The following is a 20,465-nucleotide window of genomic DNA, read 5'->3' as shown; positions in this document are numbered from 1 at the left end:
TGATGAGCTCATTCCCATTAATCCCAAGTCACGTTACGTCACGTGTCAATGCGGCGTCGCGTCATTGTGCAGTCCATGGAGTCGTAAAATACCGGTATTTTACGACTCCATGGTGCAGTCCAAAAAAAAGTGTGAGTGGTTGGTTGCGGTTCACATGCCATGGACCGGTTCAGTCAAAAAGCAAAAGATCAGATCGATCGCGTACACCAGGTAGAGGGGACGGTTTCAAATTAGACAAATAGGACACCGGTTGCAAACCGGAACGGACTCAATATTCACTTTCTCTCTTGTATTTTTGATTAGAAAACATATGTCACAGTGAGACTACGATGTGTTATACTCCGAGCCAAAATTTCATGGCTCTGCGATGACCAGAAGCGCCATATCAAGCAGGTGAGTTTTTGACGTGTTGCTTCGCACTGCGACTTGAGTTTTACGACTTTCGAAAAATCAACTTCTTGTCGCAGGTAAACAGCGGCTCGCCTCTCGCCAATAAAGCACCGCATACCAATCAAAACTAATGGAAGCACACACACGGCTTATTGTTACTCTGTACTGGCCGTCGTGGAGCGATAGCAATTACCTAATTTCAGACTCAGAGTGAATTTGACGGGCACTCTAAAACGTGTCCGGTTTGGAGCCACCTCTGATTTGAACTTTTTTGAAGCGAAAAATTGGGCAACTTGGAGGCAATGGGTCAACACAAAGGAGTGGCTCAGTTCGATTGACTCTGGCCCCAGAGCAAACTTCAACATGCCAGTTTCCTTCCACAAACATATTTCGAGTGAAAAATCAACGCTGATGATCGGTTTGGGTCTATACAAATTTGGCTGTCAAAACGTCCCGGTATCGAGCCGTCTCCTCTACAGCTAGCTGTATACTCGTAGTCGTACACGGTCGGCACAGTACAGTACAGACTACTATGACTAGTACAGTTCAGCCTGCATGGATTGCATTATTGGCGCAATGAGTGCACGTGCGTACCTGGTCGAGCTTTCATCAGCTATGCCATGCCATGACCCATGTGAACGTGTTTTGGAGAGAGACTTGAGTCTGAAATGACTATGTTCCCGAGCTGAGACCATTGGAGCTCCGGAGACAGAGTGTGCTCCAGGATCAGTTCACGTTCACGTCAGTGTCGTCTGAACAGCCTCCTGCAAGAACGCGTCATTTCCAACTCCATCTAATTATTGTTATCTGACCAGAGACGTGGACGTACATTAGTCACTTTTGTTAACTACTGGAAGCAGTTTGTCAACCTCATGCTCATCCCCTCTTCTGTCAGAGATTGGTCAATGCAAGTACAGTAATTATTGATTGCGAAATCAGATTACTCAGGTAAAACCGAGTGCAAGTGATCATCAGGTTTTAGTCTGGGCGTGCGTCCCAACTGTACCGGCCGTATACTTCGCATGATCACTTCTTCTCCGGCCTGGCACTTTAATGTACTTGTCAAGAAGTAGTTGTTAGCTGCAGAATACCACTATTTTGGATCGTCAGCTGCCTGCTAGAATGTATGTTGTTTCGTTCTGTTTCCTGCTGGCAGTGGACTGCCTAGCTGTAGTATGCACGTGGATTACAGCAGACAAGCTAGACTCCGATTATTTCGTTGACCACATCACACATTTTAAGTTCCGCACTGGGATCTTGGATGCAGTTGTGTTGGCCCTGGTGCGGATGGCGGTATGCTGCGCATGTGCCATCAGCATTGAGAAGCTCGTGAAGCTATCCGGACGTGATATGCACAACAAGGAACACCAAGACAACATAACCGTTCGCCGCCGCGTGACGGGGCTCGTGCTGGGAGCGTGCGCGCTGTTCTTCGTCGTCAAGCTAGTGATGGTGATACTGAACCAGGTGGATCGGCACGTTCCAGAGCACGACAAAATGGACTTGTTCTATCTGATCGGACTCAGTGTCACTGCTGGTCTCTGCTTTCTGGAAATTGCAGTCTTTGCCTACGGCTGGCGAGCAATGCACAGATTGCGCAATCGAGTGATCCTGGAAGCCAGCGAAGATGAGTCTCGTGAAGGCAATGATGCTGAAGGTAGCGATGGTAAGGACAGTAAGAAGAAGAAAGTCGATTGGAAGCGAATGGGATCACTTATGCGCCGGGTAAGTCCTCAGATCATGGGTTGTCCTGAGATGTCCTGGACATAGTATGCAGTGTTCTGTGTGTGTGTGTGTGTGTGTGTGTGTGTGTGTGTGTGTGTGTGTGTGTGTGTGTGTGTGTGTGTGTGTGTGTGTGTGTGTGTGTGTGTGTGTGTGCGTATGGTGTGCAGTCCTAACTTAAACAAGAGGTACAAGCTTCAGTCTGCACTAAGCAATGTGAATAGACTCGGCTGGTAGTTGAGCTGCAAATCACTAGCTTGCACATTATAACTGAAAATGTTAGGGCTGATTGCTGCTTCATCCGCTTCACATCTACCACTACCTACCACTATCTCTGTGCCTCTGTTTCATGGTCTCAACTTGCTACAACTGCATACCTTGTGTTTGCTGGGTGACTGCAGGAACTCGAACTACTCCTTCCAGGCTGTTTCTTTCTTCTACTCTCCACGGCCAGCACAACACTGGCACCGCGTTTCTTCGGCGAGGTCGTTGATGCTACTAGTGCTACCAATCATGCGCAAGGTATAATACGCTGCACACACACGCACGCGCACACACAAACACACACACACAAACACGCACACAGCACACACGCACACAGCACACACACACACACACAGCACACACACACAGCACACACACACACACACACACATACACACACACACACACACATATAGTAGCTTTCCTAGGTGCTGTTGCCTTGCTAGTTTTTGAGAAGATTCGGTGGTGTCCTAAAATAACCTTTTGCTGATGAGTTCATACAGCACTCTGTGGTGTGTCTCTATGATGGCCACAGACTAACATGCTTCATTGGCCATGCAATGAGATGGCGTACATCAGTGGAGGATGACAGTAGAGAGTGATCACAACAATGACATGAAAGAGTCTTGCAAGTACTTCGAAATACTTCGAAGTGAATTGTGACTATTGTCTTTGAACCGACAAGCTCTTTCTTGTTACGTTCCTCCATCGACATCAGGCGTGCTGCAACTGGTGTGCACGCTACAGTAGTGTGATTGCACTTTCCACTGAGTCTGTTACACTAGAATATTGCTCCATGGACCATAGACAGGTCCATGTATGTACGCCTCACATTTGCCTGTCTAACCGCCTGCCCGCGCTGCAGTATACCAGGAGAACATATTATGCTTACACAAGTATTTCCACTGTTTTGCAGCACATGTGAACAAGAAGATCTTGAGTTTGACCGTAGTCTTCATGGTGGGTGCAGTTGCTGCAATGTTCCGTAGCTACTTGTTTACTTTGGCTGGCCAGAGGTTGGTGGCTCGAATTCGCGTCGATGTAAGTGCGGCACCATGTTGTGTCTGCTTCTCTTTCTTTCTGTCTATCTGTCTGTCTGCTTCTGTGTGTGTGTGTGTGTGTGTGTGTGTGTGTGTGTCTCTCTCTCTCTCTCTCTCTCTCTCTCTCTCTCTCTCTCTCTCTCTCTCTCTCTCTCTCTCTCTCTCTCTCTCTCTCTCTCTCTCTCTTTCCGTCTCTCTCTCTCTCTCTCTCTCCGTCTCTCTCTCTCTCTCTCTCTCTCTCTCTCTCTCTCTCTCTTTCCGTCTCTCTCTCTCTCTCTCTCCGTCTCTCTCTCTCTCTCTCTCTCTCTCTCTCTCTTTCGTCAGTATGATTTTGGCTCGTGGATGTGATCTGGCTGCCCTATCGATCCTTTTCAACTGTTTAATGATAGCATGATTGTACACATCGGACATCATGTCATGTACATTATCATGTGATGAACCTGGGTTTTGTTTGTGTGATGCTTGCTGTTGTATTCATGGCTGTGCTGCATAGCTGTACAAGGCAATCATTGACCAGGAAGTGGCTTACTTTGATCTGAACCGGTAAGTGTGCGTTTGCTCAGGCATGTTCAGTTTTTTAACCGACAGTTTGACAAAGAGGAAGCGCTCACTCCGAATCGTAGGGTTAAGGTTGTGCTTGATAATGCCATGGTATGAGGTGGAATCATGATCAGTTGTGTGGACTTTATCTGTGCGGTTTCATGATCAGTTGTGTGGACTGTATCTGTGTGGTGTCATGATCAGTTGTGTGGACTGTATCTGTGTATGTTGGTATGCAGAACTGGAGATCTTACTAATCGTTTGTCATCCGACACGCAAGTGTTGCAGAACGCCCTTACAGTAAGTGTTGCCTTCTTTCCTGGAGTTGCTGAGCAATGTAAGGCGTAATGTACGTTTAGGGAGATCGTATGAGTAGCTGCTTCTGAGTGTTCCTTTTGCAGCACTGTTGCTAGTGAGAAACACAATCCCTGATTTTTCATGTCTGGTTGCTGCATTTGCACCTTGGACAGTACCGGTGACGGTGTGTTGTGTTGTGCATGTGTGTGTGTGACTTCGCACTTTAGTTTTCCTCATACACAGCATCAGGAGATGATCCTAGTTCGTAAGCTGGTTGGGGGAGGCATGAGGGAATCAAGCCCTACCAAAGTGTATAATTGCTTTGAGTGCTGCATTGTTTTAATAGGTTTTTCAATCTGTAGCAAGTAAACAATGCACCTGCTGTACCCTCGGATGGTACTAGCTGGGGGATTTCCCTTTGCTGTGATCACTCAATCACTCCTTGCCCAGCCTGGTGTTTATGTGCGCGTTGGACAATGGCTCAGTGAGTGGCTGAGTGGTCGGACCGGAAGACAAGTGCCGAAATCGGAATTACTCATAGACGACTTCTTTCATTCTTGCTTCCTGTCCAGGTCAACATCTCCATGTTGATACGCAACTGCCTTAACGTCATGGCCTCCATGGGCTTCATGATGGCGCTCAGTTGGAAGCTGACACTGGTGCTGTTGTCGATTGTGCCTGTTATCGCTATTGGTGCTGTTCAGTATGGTAAGCCTGCAGATACCGGTCCACCACATCTTGTACGTTTGTCCTGCAGCGTTTGTGTGTAAGAGTACGTAGTCGTGAGTGATGGTGGAGAGACAGAGAGAGTCAGACAGACAGACAGAGAGACAGACAGACAGACAGACAGACAGACAGACAGACAGACAGAGGCAGACTTAGGCAGACAGAGAGAGGAGAGGGAGCGAGAGGCTTCTAAAGGTTAACCCTGTCGTGTAAATATAATTGGGTGCTTCAGCTTCACATTGTATTTAGCTGTTAACGTGTTGAATTTGATTGTCTTCATGTGCAGGTATTGTCTTGAAATCTGTACGCAAGAGTTTCCAGGAAGAGCTGGGCAATGCGTCAACGGCCGCTGAAGAAACAATCAGCAGCATCCGCACAGTGCGATCGTTTTCCAACGAAGACAGATCCAAAGACGATTATGCCAAGCATATTGATAAGAGCTATATGTATGGCAAGAAACTAGCAAGAGCCATTGGTATGTCCTTGTCCAAGTTAGTCCTAAATCCTTACCCGCATCTCTCCCGTTGCCTGGAATATACTAGTACTGATGACAGCTCGCTCTATCGTTTTACTGTCACCTTCCTGTGCTTTGTGAGCCGCTGTGACTTTCTGCATTCCACACTGTACATACAGACTTGTCCAGGTCTCTTCTTCTCTTCTAATGGCTGAGTGGTTGAACTGCTTGTACCTGTTTCTGTCTCATTGGGTCATTTTTGTCTGTGTGTATGCTGGACAGCTTCTTTCACTGGAGTCGTGGCAGTCATATCTCAGGTGAGCTGAATACTGTAAAACTCAGGCTAAAAAATCTTGTAGGACGCATCACGCAGCTTCATAAGTAAAGTTTGGCTTGTGAGCAACACTGGCTCACACTCAATCACTGCTTTTCACAAATTCATTTCAGAAAACAATTCAATTCAACGTTTCGGTCATAAAAATAACCATCATCAGGGATTGTAAAAGCCCGTATTAATACCCACCCAGTATAACGCCCGCTGCCCATGTGCACGCCCAGATGTCAACACTCTTGTCCCATTTTTCTAGCCCACCTCCGTGTAAACGCCCGCCGGCGACATCACGGGCCCAGTACACACAGTGCAGTGCATGCACAGCTCGACGTGTATGTACGGTACCGTAGTAAAACTTAGTGTACAGTACACCATGGTACACTGTGCTTACCTTATAACTGTTATGTACATACGGCAGTACGGCATGATGTGAAAATATTAAATCTTACTTCACTTATCCGAAATAACGCCCGGGCTCACTTTTAGCGCCCGGGTCCGAATTGACGCCCACGTCCTGGCCCTTCACTAATGTTTCCGCCCACGGCCTTATTACGGGCCTTTACAGTAGGTACATGTAGTCGTCTGCTTTGAATGCTACTCCTGTAGCCGGGCTTTGCAAGCATGTACCAATGCTGGGGAGTTCTGGGTAGTGTGATGTAGAACCAGTAGTACGGTTCTATCCAGTGTCCTTCCTAAGCTGGCTGTGTTTCTAACGCACACCTGTATAGGGGATGTATGCTCCCTTTCATTTGTCTTGGTAGCGGGGAATACGCAAGTATGGTCTTAAGAGGTTGCTGCTCTTTTCGTCAATTTTAGGATGCGAAGAAAAGAAACTGTCTGACACCTATCAAAACGCGTTGCTCAGTATCAAGCTATAAGTTATTTCTCTCAACGAATCTTCATCTTCAGTGGTGCAAGTCTTTTCTGTTTTCCCTGATCATGATTTGCTTGTTGTCATGTTTTGTATGTGTACAGGGAGCCATTGCCCTGGTTCTGTGGTATGGTGCCAAGCTGGTGGTTGATGGACACATCACCAAGGGAATTCTGTTCTGTAAGCGCAACGGGATTTCTCCTTGTGTGTGTGTGTGTGCGTGTGCGTGCATGCATGCTCATGTGTGCAAGCATGTGTGTTCGTGTGCGTGTATGCGTCTGTGACATCAGTATTTTGCACTGTTCGGCGAGACCAAAAAATAGAGATTCCCAGGCCCTCCCGCACCAAAATCGAGCCGGAGACAATTTACAATGTACCAGCTCTTTGTCTCTGTGGTCCAGTGTCCTTGGAGAGCAAGAGCTCATTTTGTGATTGGATTTGCACTGAAGAGGATCAGTCCTGTGTCTTTTTTTCACCTGCAGCATTCATGCTGTATACGATCACCATTGCCGCCGCGTTTGCAACTATCACCAGCTTGTACGGCGACTTTATGCAGGTTAGTTTCGGATTGTTGTGTTTGTGTCCTCTGCCGTTGGGGGCGGGTTGCTTTGTTAGTGTATGTAGTGGTTTCCATGTTTGTCTGAATGATTGTGCTTGACTGGGCACTGGGTACTTCCTAAGCCAAAGCTCTGTGTTGCGAAAGCACACCTCGGCCAGGGCAGAGCTGTTTACATGCTGGACGATGTGTCCTTTGCAGACTGCATCTCCCAACACCATTATTCAAGCAGAGCATGTAACAGGGACATTGTCACATCACTATCTCAGTGACTGTGCAGTCTTTGTGCTTTTATCTTCATAGTATGCTGGTCTACCTGCTGGTATTATGGTTGTCTGTTTTCAGGCTGTTGGCGCCTCTACCCGCATTTTCGAGCTCATGGACCGGCAGCCGGAAATGAACTGCAAGGGTGGTGTCTCCAAGGATACCCTGCAGGGCCGTAAGTTGAACATTTTTGGCAGAGTTGGCGATTGTACTCTTGGCTTGATGAATGCTGGTCACTGTGTAGACCGGTGGCTGTTTCGGACTCACCATTGCCGAGGGTCTCACGTGTGAAGCGTTCCTTTGCTGTGTCGATGTGGAAGCGCAGCACATAGTTTAGCCAGAGCTGCAGAGTTGTGTGGTTTACATTAGTACGTGATTGACACGCTGCTGATGCTGATTTCTCCGTGCTCTGTGTTTGCGTTTGCGATGCTGCGTTGTCAGGTATTGTCTTTGAGGATGTTCACTTCACGTACCCGTCGCGCCCAGAGACGGAGGTGCTGAAGGTAAGTACTCATGCTGGTGCACACTGCGCAGCGAGGTGTTCCTTCTTCGCCGCGCGCTGGCAAGGAGAAGCAGGGATGTTTGCTAAGGCGGCTAGAGGCGCTGCCTGTCACGGCGTTGTCACATTCCAGTGTGGCGTGTGTCACCGGTATGGGCATTCAACTTAAATTGTTTAGTGCATCGCGCTAAGCCGCTTTTAAAGACAAGCGTTACTAGAAAGCATGTCATCGAAGGTTGTGAGTGTTTTGGAGACTTTATAATTTTCATGTTGAATTGCCTTTTGTAAGATGCTCTTCTGCTTTGCTGGTGTGCGTTTGTGCATGCTATGTGTGTATGTGCATTGTGTGTATATGATGTGTCTTTTCTTTGACAGGGTCTCTCATTCTCGGTAAAGCCTGGCACTGTGGTGGCCATGGTTGGCCCATCTGGCGGTGGAAAGTCCACCGTCGTCAGCCTAATTGAACGGTTCTATGATCCTAACTCTGGAACTATCCTGCTAGGTATGTTGTTGGGAGAGGGATGGGATGGGGGTAGGATGTCGTAGACTTGGCTTGGCAGGGTCTGCCCACACCTGCTATACCCAGACCAGCAGTGTTATACAGCATGTACTAGTCATGTGACTGTGCCACTACTTCAAGTTCATTTCTTGTTAGTGCAGTCCCAGATATAGTTCTGTTGTTACCATAGTGATGTAAACAATGCCCATAAACGTTGATCAGCACCTGCTGTCACACAGCTATCTGCGTGTTGTCATGCCTTTTCGTGTACTCTCCGGGCACGTGTACGTATGTGTGTGTGTGTCTGTGTCTGTATGTCTGTGTCTGTGTGTATGTGTGTGTGGTACATGAATGATGTTTGTAGGGGACACAAAGCTGGACCAGCTGGACCCATCCTGGTTCCGGCAGCACGTGGCCCTAGTCGGTCAAGAGCCAGTTCTCTTTGCATACACCATTGCGGAGAACATTGCCTATGGGCGAGCGGCCACACGTGAAGAGGTACTGCCTGCCAGCACAATACCTACTGTGCATGCATTCTGATTCATGCTGATTCGTGCTGTATCATGCTGATTCATGCTTATGTACAGTATAGTGCTGCATGTGAGGTGACAGTGGCTTCACAGCATGCAATCCAGTGGTTTCAAGAAGTCTTCTAGTATATGTACTATCAAATTTTGTTCTTTTTTCCTTTTCTTTTTTGCATCACTGAAAAGTAGAGTTCATGCTGGGTACAATGGACACACACGGCAATGCGAATAAGAAGTATCGGTATTGATTCATTGCTGGTTACACTAAGAGACGCACACAGCACTGAGCATTCTACGTGGTATAACTCTTGCTTGTTCCTTGTATTACTTGTGATTCTGATTTAGATTGAATCAGCAGCTCGCAAAGCCAATGCTCATGACTTCATCACGGCATTTGAGGTCAGTTTTCACTGTATCCGTTCGTACCCAAGATGGCTAAGTTCTTTGTGTTGCTGTTGTTGCTGCTGCTGCTGCTGCTGCTGCTGTTGCTGTTGTTGCTGCTGCTCCTGCTTTTGCGGTTGCTGTTGCGGTTGCTGTTGCGGTTGTTGTTTCAAATCTTTATTCTCACGATGGCGTTGTTTCAAATCTTTATTCTCATTGTTGTTGTTGTTGCTGCTGCTGCTGCTGCTGCTGCTTTTGCTGCTGCTTCTGCTGCTGCTTCTGCTGTTGCTGCTGCTGCTGTTGGTTCAATGGGTGTTTTTGTTATGTGTGATTGCTGTTCTGGGATATACCACGGGAGCACTGGATGCATTTAGCTATAAATTGTTTGCGTTGTGTGTGTGTGTGTGTGTTTGTGCGTGCGTGTGTGTGTGTGCGTGCGTGTGTGTGTGTGTTGGTTGGCTTGTTGCTCTTGCGTTGTTGCAGGACGGATATGACACGCTTGTCGGTGAGCGCGGTGTTCGTTTGTCCGGCGGCCAGAAGCAACGCGTTGCCATCGCCCGTGCCCTGCTCATGGATCCGTCTATTCTTCTTCTTGATGAGGTGCGTCTGCTCACATTTAAACAGTAGTGCATGCGTACAGGGCTATTTTCGAGTGCTTTGACAAAGTAGGTGATTTGCACTCTCAGTCCAGTGAGAGTGCGCAAGAGAAAACCTTCATTTGGCCCTTTTGTGTTGGTACGTGTAACAGTGGCACGCTGACGTGATGCCAGTGAAAAACCCGTTGTTGATACCAGTATGTACACACGTACTGTCTGTGTTGGTCCTGTGTGCTGTGTGCTGTGTGCTGTGTGGCTCTCTCTCTCTGCCTCTCTCTCACTCTCTCTCTCCCTCTCTCTCTGTCTCTCTCTCTCTCTCTCTCTCTCTCTCACTTACTCTCTTTCTCTCTCTGTCTCACTCACTCACTCTCTCTCCACCAGGCTACCAGTGCACTGGACGCTGAGAGTGAGTTTCTGGTTCAGGATGCCATTGATCGTGCAATGGAGAACCGCACCGTGCTCGTCATTGCCCACCGCTTGTCCACCGTTCGAAACGCATCCAAGGTGAGCCGTCGCACAGCCCTCATTTCCATGCATCCTGTTCTCGTGGGTAGTCTACATGTTTCGTTTTACTGTCACACAGCACATACTAAGTTAATGGGCATATTACGGTCTGTGCATGGGAAATATCCTTTCACTAGTGAAGTATATTTAAAAGATCTCGAACTCGCAATGTGAAGTGGTTCCATGAAAAATGTAACGTTGTCGTGAATGCATGTTTTTGACATTGTTGCTCATGTGTGCACTGCAATTTCCCTCAGGTTCTGGTAATGAAGGGTGGGTGTATTGTGGAGGAGGGTACGCACGATGAGTTGATCGCCATCAATGGTGTTTACAAGCGCCTTGTCCTGAGGCAGTTGGCAGGTAAGGGTGATCAAGACCTGTTGATTTCTGGCACTGGCAATGCCCTTCTTGGAACAAAGCCAATCAACGCCGAAGATGACAGCAGTAGTGAGGCGGATGTCAACGCCACCGAAGATGACATCAGCCGTCGGACAGAGGTTACTACTAGTACTAGTGCAGCCTTGTACACAAGTACTAAGGTTTAGCTGAGACAATTGCTAGACATGCGTGAGTACATGCTTGCAGCGTGTTTTAGTGAATACCTGCGCAGCTGCTGCTGCAGTGCCTAGCTGCGAGCTCACCTCTCTGTGAGTTATCGGTCTCCTTACCAGCTCTCTCTCTCTCTCTCTCTCTCTCTCTCTCTCTCTCCTTCTCCGTCCCTGCCCCTTCACCTGTACCCATCTTCCGTCCTTGGCCTCTGGGCCTGAAGAGTAATGAAATTGCCCCAATTGGAAAATCCCAACTTTTGCACTATTTATCCTCTCAAAGTCTATTCATGCTATTGTGTGTGCTCTGTTACATAATCTACGTTGACTCTAAAACAATATTTATAGTCTATGCATGTGCTGGCAATTCAGTACGCACATTCACATCATCCTCTAGTCATAAGATTAGTACTCCTGGTGGTGTGTGACCGAGTTGCCACTGCTGTCCCTGCTCTCCATATATGCATAGTGTTACGACAGTAGTGGCCGGTCTGGCCTTCGTACCGACTCGAGTATTTCACAGTAACCGGTTAGCCATATTACAATATTTAGTATTATATTAAGTATTATATTAGCAGCTGTTTTCTACCTTTTCTTACCACTTGTATGTTTTGAACGGATTTTGACACCTAGGTTGTCTGGCAAGTTTAATTGTCAGTGTTACTCTGCACGTCTGAGTGCATTTTTTTCGAGTTGTTTACTTTCAATATTTTTTTCGTTTTCTCCGTGTGGGTCTAGAGCTTTCTGGTTTAGATGCTGTTACAAGATAGTAAAGATTATAATGATTATAAAAATCTGTTTCAAGATCTTTCGTTCTTGTGGATGAGTGTGTGCTACTGAGTTTTAATTTTAATTTTCAGACTGAAATGCACAGTCCAGCAGAGAACGTGAAGTGAAGACAGAGCCAAGGGGAAGACATGACAACACAGCAAGTGTGGTGCAGCTATACTCGACAATGCAGGTGTGCACATGCAAAACAATGTGATGTGTGCATATTGCCGCACCGCACCACAGTCCACTACAGTAGACTGGAACGCCCCCGGCCTGCATGTACAGACACAGTGCATTCATGCTTGCAGGTGCACCGGGCAGTGGGCACGCTGATCAGCTGACCAGCAGAGCTACACTTACCTACAGTATGTTCACCACACCCAGTTACTGTTAACTGCATTGGGAACTCGAGTCGTGGCCTGGCACGGGGGAAACATGGATGCAGTGAATGGGATTTTTTCGGTCTTTGACCCCTTTGCTGGTGGGCTGATCTACTCCCCTCCCACCGCTTTAGGAGCTGCATCTGCGCTTAGATCTTCAAGTTGCAGGGTGCCCCGGGTGGTGTTCCTACGGATGCTGAAAACTCAGTCTAACTTACTGGGTCTCAAGTTACTGAGTCTCAAGCGAACAGTGATTTTAATACCACGATAACAAGGTCCAGTGGAGTCGCGCGCCCAAGACCGTTGTTTCCAAGGGGTTAGCCTGGGACGTTCTTATTTTCAGCAATCTGGCTGCGTTCATATAACACGTTCTTAGAAACAAAACCGTACTGAATCATATGTACCCACAAGCTGCCAGAAAACCAACAGTGTAACACCGCCGTTCTTAGCTTTAGGCTGTGGCGTTCTTAGAATTTCAGGCTGGATGTTCTTGGGCTCCACGTTCTTCAGCGCGCGACTCTGCTGTATGTGCGATAGACTCACTCACAGCAACGTAGATCTCGCTTTGAAAGCACTTCATAATAATAATTTTCTTTTTCATATTTTTATGTAAGCAAAGGCTGTAACTGGCAGCATTGTAAAACACTTCCCACCATACATTGTATAAATAAGATGATCACAAGCTAACCTAACAGGGTCAGAACAGCAAGCTGTCCGGAGATGGAGTAAAAATAAGATGACACATGTAGTTGCCAGACATCCTCAGAATTGGTTCAGGTCGGCATGGTTACAGGGAGTAGCATCCATACACAGCAGTACAGGTTTACGCTGGGTTGAAGATCACTAGTTTCTGTCAGACACCTCCTTCCTAGGTGAAGTGTTGCTTGTGGTGTAGACAACTTTGCCTATAATCAGTGGCAGAGCCGGAATGGACAAACACACACACACACACACACACACACACACACACACACACACACACACACACACACACACACACAATGCTTTGTTAGGCCATACCAAACTGTACATTGGTAAAGAAAATACACTGGACATGATTCATCCGGTAGAGTTGTGCGTGGAAGAATGTGGAAACCAAGAATGTCCAACCTGAAGTACTCCACATACATACACACACACACACACACACACACACACACATGTGCGCACGCGCACGCACACACACCAAGGGCGTCGGAAGCGGTACGACTGGTACGGCTCGAGCCGTACCACTTTTGGCTCCAGGTGGTCCACGCGGAACGTCCAAATCCGGTGTAAAAAAAATGGAGGTATCGAGTTTGTACATGACCACGCGTGATCGTGAGCTGCGATCCGTCACCGGTGCACCAGTCAGGTCACTGGGACTCACTGCACCGTGTAACGCGTAGACTGTCGACTACGGAACTTTGTACCTTTGGAGACCCTCTGAGAGGGGTATTTTGAGTGTTTTTTGAAAAAAATCCTGCGGGAAGTCTCCCCCGGACCCCCTCTGAATGTCGAGCCGTACCACTTCCTACCGACGCCCCTGCACACACACGGATGTGCGCACACACACACGCACACATACCGAAGTTTTCCACAGTTACACTTGGTATTGTATAGTATGGTATGTATGGGCTTCAAATAGAAAGTATAAGAATTCTGAAACAAAGGTGGCAGGTACAACGTTACACCTTCAAGCAGCCGAGCCAGGTGGCAACAGACCCAACACTATCTGGCATACGTGCACCCACCATCCGAACTAACTCACATGCACGTATACGCATACACACGTACACACACACACACAAACACAAGCACACATACATAGAAGCCTTACCGGTGTAGTCATAGAAGGTAACAGTGGCTTTTGACGCAGTTAGCTCAAAGCTGGTGAAGCCACCTTTGCTTGAGAGGTGATCCGATGGACCGTAGTGAAAAAGAACAGAGTCTTTTGGCACAGAATCCTGCATGTAATGAGTAATGCATATGAAGATAGACCATAGAGATACCGGTAAGTCATTATGACAGTTCCTATCCAAATAGTGTTGAAATGTCATAAGAAGATTTAGAAGAAAACAGCAGCGGTATAACTAATGCAATCATCGATACGCTTTGTATCGTTGTGCAGGCAATGGTCTGAACACACGCACGCACACACACACACACACACTGACCTTGTGTGCCGTGGAATCATCGATGAGATGTCCAGCACCCGTTACAAAGTAGTCAACGTCCTGGCTATGTGGGTGGATGTGTTGCATGTTATGATCGTGTCCATTGACATAACTGAACAGTTTGAAAAGGGTCACAGCAGAGTTCGGCCATACACGTAAGATCAGATTTCAATCATAACACTAATGACAGTAACAACTACTTTGTGTTTGGACCGACTGAGTGTCGCTCCCCCTTCTTGCGGCAGCCGGGCTTCACGGCCTGTTTTACTACTACTGTGGTAGGTTATGAGTTTGACTGTGATGGGTGAATGTGGCTTGAAATGTCACTGCACTACATGACCTTGTATAGAGACCTGATGAGATGGTATACATAGTGGATAGAGACCCGATGAGATGGTATACATAGTGGATAGAGACCTGGTGAGATGGTATACATAGTGGATAGAGACCTGGTGAGATGGTATACATAGTGGATAGAGACCTGGTGAGATGGTATACATAGTGGATAGAGACCTGGTGAGATGGTATACATAGTGGATAGAGACCTGGTGAGATGGTATACATAGTGGATAGAGACCTGGTGAGATGGTATACATAGTGGATAGAGACCTGGTGAGATGGTATACATAGTGGATAGAGACCTGGTGAGATGGTATACATAGTGGATAGAGACCTGGTGAGATGGTATACATAGTGGATAGAGACCTGGTGAGATGGTATACATAGTGGATAGAGACCTGATGAGATGGTAAACATAGTGGATAGAGACCTGGTGAGATGGTATACATAGTGGATAGAGACCTGGTGAGATGGTATACATAGTGGATAGAGACCTGGTGAGATGGTATACATAGTGGATAGAGACCTGGTGAGATGGTATAGTGGCTAGAGACCTGGTGAGATGGTATACATAGTGGATAGAGACCTGGTGAGATGGTATACATAGTGGATAGAGACCTGGTGAGATGGTATACATAGTGGATAGAGACCTGGTGAGATGGTATACATAGTGGCTAGAGACCTGGTGAGATGGTATACATAGTGGACGCATCCAGTACAAACAAACAGCAGCGGTACTGCGGTATTTATTTATCGTGCGTCCTTCCCTTCCCTTGGCACATATCCCGTGGGCATTAAAAAGCAAAAAGCAAGCTTAACTCCTTGCACAGAGACAGCAAGGTGACTCCTCCAAACAGAGGCACAGCACTGAGTCCATGCGCTACCAATCCCCACTGAGTGTCTACAGTATTCTCCGGAGTATAAGCCACATTGGAGTATACCCTCCACTGGAGTATAAGCCACACTGGAGTATGCGCTCCACCGGAGTATAAGCCACACTGGAGTATGCGCTCCACTGGAGTATAAGCCACACTGGAGTATCTGCTCCACTGGAGTATAAGCCACACTGGAGTATACGCTCCACTGGAGTATAAGCCACCCTGGAGTATGCGCTCCACTGGAGTATAAGCCACACTGGAGTATACGCTCCACTGGAGTATAAGCCACACTGGAGTATACGTTCCACTGGAGTATACGCTCCACTGGAGTATACGCTTCACTGGAGTATAAACCACACCCGGATTTTTGTCACGAAATACAGACATCTACCCATTTAGGGTTACCAATGTTAATTTGGTGACAGCACATCTAGTATCACTGCTAGAGTCGCATCATGCAATACGGTGGTGTTCCTCTTCTTTATAACACAAGCATCAACAAAGCACAGATACACAACGGTGACGTACGCTGTGACTTTGTACTTCTCCAGGAGTGGACGCACATTGTCTACAAGGTACTGCGTAGGGCCGTGCTCTGCAATAGACCAGACTGCACACCGACATTGGTGCAAGAAAGTAGCACAGTGAACCAGCCGTGGCCAGTACAGTGAAGTACACACATCATTTCCAACACGGCAATAGATGTTGCATGCATGAGGGCGGGAATTGAAATGGGAATTCAGTGGCAGTGGAATGTACACTGAGTCCCACGTCCACAGAAAGCCAGCGCACAGGCATTGTATGCATACAAGCTGTAGATTTTGAATCCACTGTTCACTATAACAGTTAGTGTGTGTAGATCCGCAGCGGTGAAGAGTCGGCCATGACTCAACACCTACCAGGATACACGATGTGATGTCACGGTTCTCCTGTTTTACAAGCCACTTCGTCACCCCCTGTACTGTAGTGTTGCTAGCATCCACCCGTCCTGCATGTACGGTATGTATGCCAGAATGTATGGAATATAGCCCGGGCCGGCCCCGGCCGAAGGGGATGGACCTACATGTAGAATGTAAGCACATGTATGCCACCAACCGTGGATGCGTTCAGTTCTGTAATTTCACAAATTTTCAGTGCACTCCTATATTCAGTGCTTTCGGTGCATCTGTTTCATACCTAAAATGATTTCAATAACCGAACAAACACTAACACACATAATCCAATAGGGAACTGCTTCTCTGTACCTAGAATTTCTGTTCACCGAACCTGGACTTTGGCTCTCATACCTAAAGTTTTGAGCACCTAAAATTTCTGAAATTAGGGATCACACACCAACATTTGAACTCTGAGCTGGGTATGCAACTACTTGACTAAGTTTTGGCTTGCTCACTTGTGCTCCGTGGCCTACAAGGTAGAAAGGGGTTATGCCCTACACGGTAGTGTCTGTGTGTGTGGGGGGGGGGGTCTATGCCCTACAAGGCATGGCTTGTGGCCTGTCTACATGGCTGCTGTTCTGTGACATGAGGCCGCACAGCCTGAGTGGCTGGTCAGCAGCACAGCACCACCCTACCTGGATAATGACTGTACATCACCACCCTACCTGGATAATAACCTCAGAACACCACCCTACCTGGACAATGACTGCACAACAACACCCTACCTGGATAATGACCGCACACGTACAGCCAGGTGGCCTGCGATTGTGAGAGCGTCTGCTCCAACCACTGCAGCTGCTGATCGGCCAGACTTTGGTCCTCCAATGGCACGGGTGGCAGTGAGCGATGGACGGGATGCGATAGGCCAGCCAGCAAGACAGTATCGATCATCACAATCTGCACCGTGGCTCCTCCAGGAATGGCCAAAGTCTTGTAGGTACCATGGCGATTCAGAATACACAATGTGTCATTAGAAAGAAGTAATGCAGATTGGGAGAGATTATTATTATTATCATCAAACATGACTGTGTTCAGTACATAGCACCACCCCCCATCCCCCCGGTACATGCCCCACTCCCCTCCCCCCCTCTCCCCCGCTACGTGTACGGATCCTGACGTCTTATAGGGCACACATACAATGTAACTGCTGCATGGTACATGCGTAGCATCACTGCCTGTGACCAGTGACAGCTGCACTAGTAGTAGTACGAGTACAGTGCTGCACACACTAGTAGTAGTAGTAGTACGAGTACAGTGTACAGTGCTGCACACACTAGTAGTAGTAGTAGTACGAGTACAGTGTACAGTGCTGCACACTGTGATCTTACCTCACTGTAGTACAGTTCCGGGAAATACCAACGCTTGCTACGCTTTGTGTAGGCCACCTGGGCCGTGGCGTTGCCGTAGTGATCATGGTTGCCGGCCAGAACGTACCATCTGCTCATCAGGCTGCTGGCGGTGTATACATCCTGCACAAACACAGTTGCAATCGGTGAGCATGATGATGCAATGTGAGCATGATGATGCAATGTGAGCATGATGATGCAATGTGAGCATGATGATGCAATGTGAGCATGATGAATCGTTGGACACAATCATTCACAATGTACACACACCAGGGTATTTTACGACTCCCTGACACACACTGTGCGCGGCATGTGTGATGCTGACAGATGATATCCGAATTCAGCCTGGACCTGTGACTTGGCACAGCCTAGAAGTGTCCCATCCTCATAGACTTGGTCAACAGGCTTTGTGTGGGCCATCAATGAGTAGTACAATACCTTCTCCCTGCTTTTCATGCTCAGGGTTCTAGCCAAATGGTGTGTATGTGTGTGTGTGGGGGGGGGGGGGAGAGCCCCCCCCCCCCCCCCCGGCCCCCCTACCCTGATAGCATGCCACCATACTCATTTTTCGATTTTGTCCTTTTTCAGCTCACACAGCGAAAATGTGGCCACAGATCAATCGTTCTGGGCGTTTGGTGCAACCGTGCGTTGCACTTTTTGTGACAAGGCAATAGTGGAGCATGGAGAAACGGGTGAACTGTTTGTTTCCCCTAACCCTCCCCCTCCCCCAGCCCCTACAATTGTTTCCTTGTTAGAATCCTGATGCTATTGAAATAGATAATAGTTATTCTTCAGCGTCATTTCTGGCATTGAAAGAAGCAAAGTGGTCACATGGTGTAAAGTGGTCACATGGTGTCGGAAGATACTTAGTAGTAGTAGTAGTATTTATTTTATTTACCATCGGATGCCTCAACAGTGATACACACAACTCTTAAGAGGGCCGATAACGGGATAAGTGGAAAGGAAAGGAAAAGAAAGAAAAATAGAAAAAAAATTGGAATTCAGACATCAAGCAGTACAGTAATCAAACACCAACTTTACGCCAACTTTACGGTGGTACGGTCAACCACCGGAAGTAGAATTTACTTGTGGGGTCGGAGTGGCTCCACTGAAATATTTTTCGAAATTTAAAGCCCAAATGGGTGCATTTTATTGATCCATGGGGTGTCGAGGCCCGAGGGCAAAGAGTGGTACAGTCAATACCGTAGTGACCGTAGTGTGTCCGACGCCGCTGGGTCAATACGTGTACGTGTAGGTATGCAATCTCCCAGCACGCTGATGCAGTCATTCTTTTCATCTCGTCATGTATTGTATTATTATGTTTGGTATGATGGCATTCATGTCTGCAAAACCCAGTGCTCAGACTTCACCTGCAACCAAGTGCTGCTGCAGACAGTACAGTCACCGAGTGAGCAGAGCACGATCACGATTATCGCTAGCTCACCTCAAAAGTCTCCTTAAACCTGGGGTCATCCACATTTTTCACTCCCTCGGTGTAGAAGTTGTCGCCTAGGGCGAGCGTGAAATTGGAGTTGATTGCAGAGGCAAGTTTGCCCATCTGATTGGCCACGCTCTTTTCAGCCGGTGTCGTGTATGGTTCATGACCCGATCCGCCCCAATCACCGATCGCCAGGAACGTCAATGAATCAACGACTTCAACCGAAGCTGCGGATACTTGCAGTCCTCCGGCTGTGGCTAGCAAAGCGACCACAACACTGAACGACGCGCTAGCCGAGAGCATGATTCTTCTTGTTTGACGACGACTGCCAAGTGATAATAATGATAAATCCACGCAACAAACCCACTGAAGTGAAGGCACTGTTTTCTTATTTCGAGGCCTGGCTTCTGAAAACTGAACACTTATACTAGTAATAGTATGTCTTTGGCCTGTGCTGCAAATCATTGAAAATGCCCCACAGCTTCACTTCAGCCTGTTCAGGTTCAGTATCGCCGCGTGACCTCTTTGTGATCTACGCCCCCAACCGTAGCCATGGTAGCTGATCTACTAGAGTCTCGGAGTATGCAGGTAGAGTCTGCTGGTCTACATGTCTACATCTACCATTGTACTATTAATAATAAAGAAGCCTCAACCAAAGACATAGACTGATAGAGCACTAGCCAGGACGAGGACCTTAGACAACTGTCTAGGGAAACTTCTACTTCAACTATGTTACTTTCAAACTACAATGCATAGTATTTCAAGTACATGTACATGTACATCTTCCTGTTGTGCACTCAATCTCTGGACAGCTGCATAATGTCACTGTAGGTCTACATCATCACAGTCATGTAGCTATTTCCACCTTGTTAGGTCTCCTCAGCGGAGTTGAGAGTGACTGGCCCAACCGGTCGCAATGAGGTCGTCTATACGATGTATAAAATATATATGTTGGACCGACTATGTAGTGAATGATGTCTACCTAAAAGTCTTTACAGTTGATTCCAAGTTTGAACTGAGTACGGTCACCATACCGGTACCGGTACTACCAGTATGGATTTTGGACAAGTGAACTTTATTTACTGTGAAGCCAATTGGCTGGACTCTATACAGGGAGTGATGTACGTCTAAACTTTGCAGTTGATGTCCTTACAGTTGATTGCAAGTTTGAACTGTATATAGTGGTTTCTTTGGACCAATGGACTCTGTAGAGGGT

At 47.4% G+C, this 20,465-nt stretch overlaps 2 protein-coding genes across 2 annotated transcripts; one reads left to right on the top strand and one right to left on the bottom strand.

The window, feature by feature from the left end:
* The first annotated feature begins 980 nt into the window (after positions 1-980).
* On the top strand, positions 981-11,812 carry LOC135805507 (ABC transporter B family member 1-like). Its single transcript, XM_065319547.1, has 18 exons — positions 981-2,115; positions 2,514-2,634; positions 3,293-3,417; positions 3,910-3,959; positions 4,196-4,256; positions 4,826-4,961; positions 5,266-5,454; positions 5,716-5,750; positions 6,740-6,815; positions 7,118-7,191; positions 7,537-7,630; positions 7,897-7,958; positions 8,330-8,456; positions 8,818-8,951; positions 9,326-9,379; positions 9,845-9,961; positions 10,339-10,461; positions 10,719-11,812. The coding sequence occupies exons 1-18, from the start codon at positions 1,513-1,515 to the stop codon at positions 11,004-11,006; spliced, it is 2,469 nt and encodes an 822-aa protein (XP_065175619.1). The 5' UTR covers positions 981-1,512; the 3' UTR covers positions 11,007-11,812.
* Positions 11,813-12,715: 903 nt separating this feature from the next.
* Positions 12,716-19,692, bottom strand: LOC135805506 (tartrate-resistant acid phosphatase type 5-like). Its single transcript, XM_065319546.1, has 7 exons — positions 19,256-19,692; positions 17,794-17,934; positions 17,191-17,395; positions 16,059-16,140; positions 14,314-14,425; positions 13,977-14,103; positions 12,716-13,062 (listed from the first exon to the last, which is right to left on the bottom strand). Exons 1-7 carry the CDS (start codon positions 19,550-19,552, stop codon positions 13,001-13,003), a joined length of 1,026 nt encoding a protein of 341 aa, XP_065175618.1. The 5' UTR covers positions 19,553-19,692; the 3' UTR covers positions 12,716-13,000.
* Positions 19,693-20,465: the final 773 nt, after the last annotated feature.

Source organism: Sycon ciliatum, chromosome 1 (genome assembly GCF_964019385.1).
Source record: "Sycon ciliatum chromosome 1, ocSycCili1.1, whole genome shotgun sequence".
NCBI lineage: Eukaryota > Metazoa > Porifera > Calcarea > Leucosolenida > Sycettidae > Sycon > Sycon ciliatum.
Note: the sequence above shows the minus strand (reverse complement) of the source record. Positions and strands in the feature narration are given on the sequence as shown.

Excerpts from the sequence above, each read along its gene's own strand:
- LOC135805506 (XM_065319546.1), bottom strand. The coding sequence starts at position 19,552 with ATGCTCTCGGCTAGCGCGTCGTTCAGTGTTGTGGTCGCTTTGCTAGCC. Across the intron at positions 16,141-17,190 it reads CGTGTGCGGTCATTATCCAG|TCTGGTCTATTGCAGAGCAC; the intron begins GTAGGGTGTTGT and ends GTCGGTGTGCAG. Across the intron at positions 14,426-16,058 it reads GAGAAGTACAAAGTCACAGC|TTATGTCAATGGACACGATC; the intron begins GTACGTCACCGT and ends CAAACTGTTCAG.
- LOC135805507 (XM_065319547.1), top strand. The coding sequence starts at position 1,513 with ATGTATGTTGTTTCGTTCTGTTTCCTGCTGGCAGTGGACTGCCTAGCT. Across the intron at positions 3,418-3,909 it reads TGGCTCGAATTCGCGTCGAT|CTGTACAAGGCAATCATTGA; the intron begins GTAAGTGCGGCA and ends TGTGCTGCATAG. Across the intron at positions 7,631-7,896 it reads CAAGGATACCCTGCAGGGCC|GTATTGTCTTTGAGGATGTT; the intron begins GTAAGTTGAACA and ends CTGCGTTGTCAG.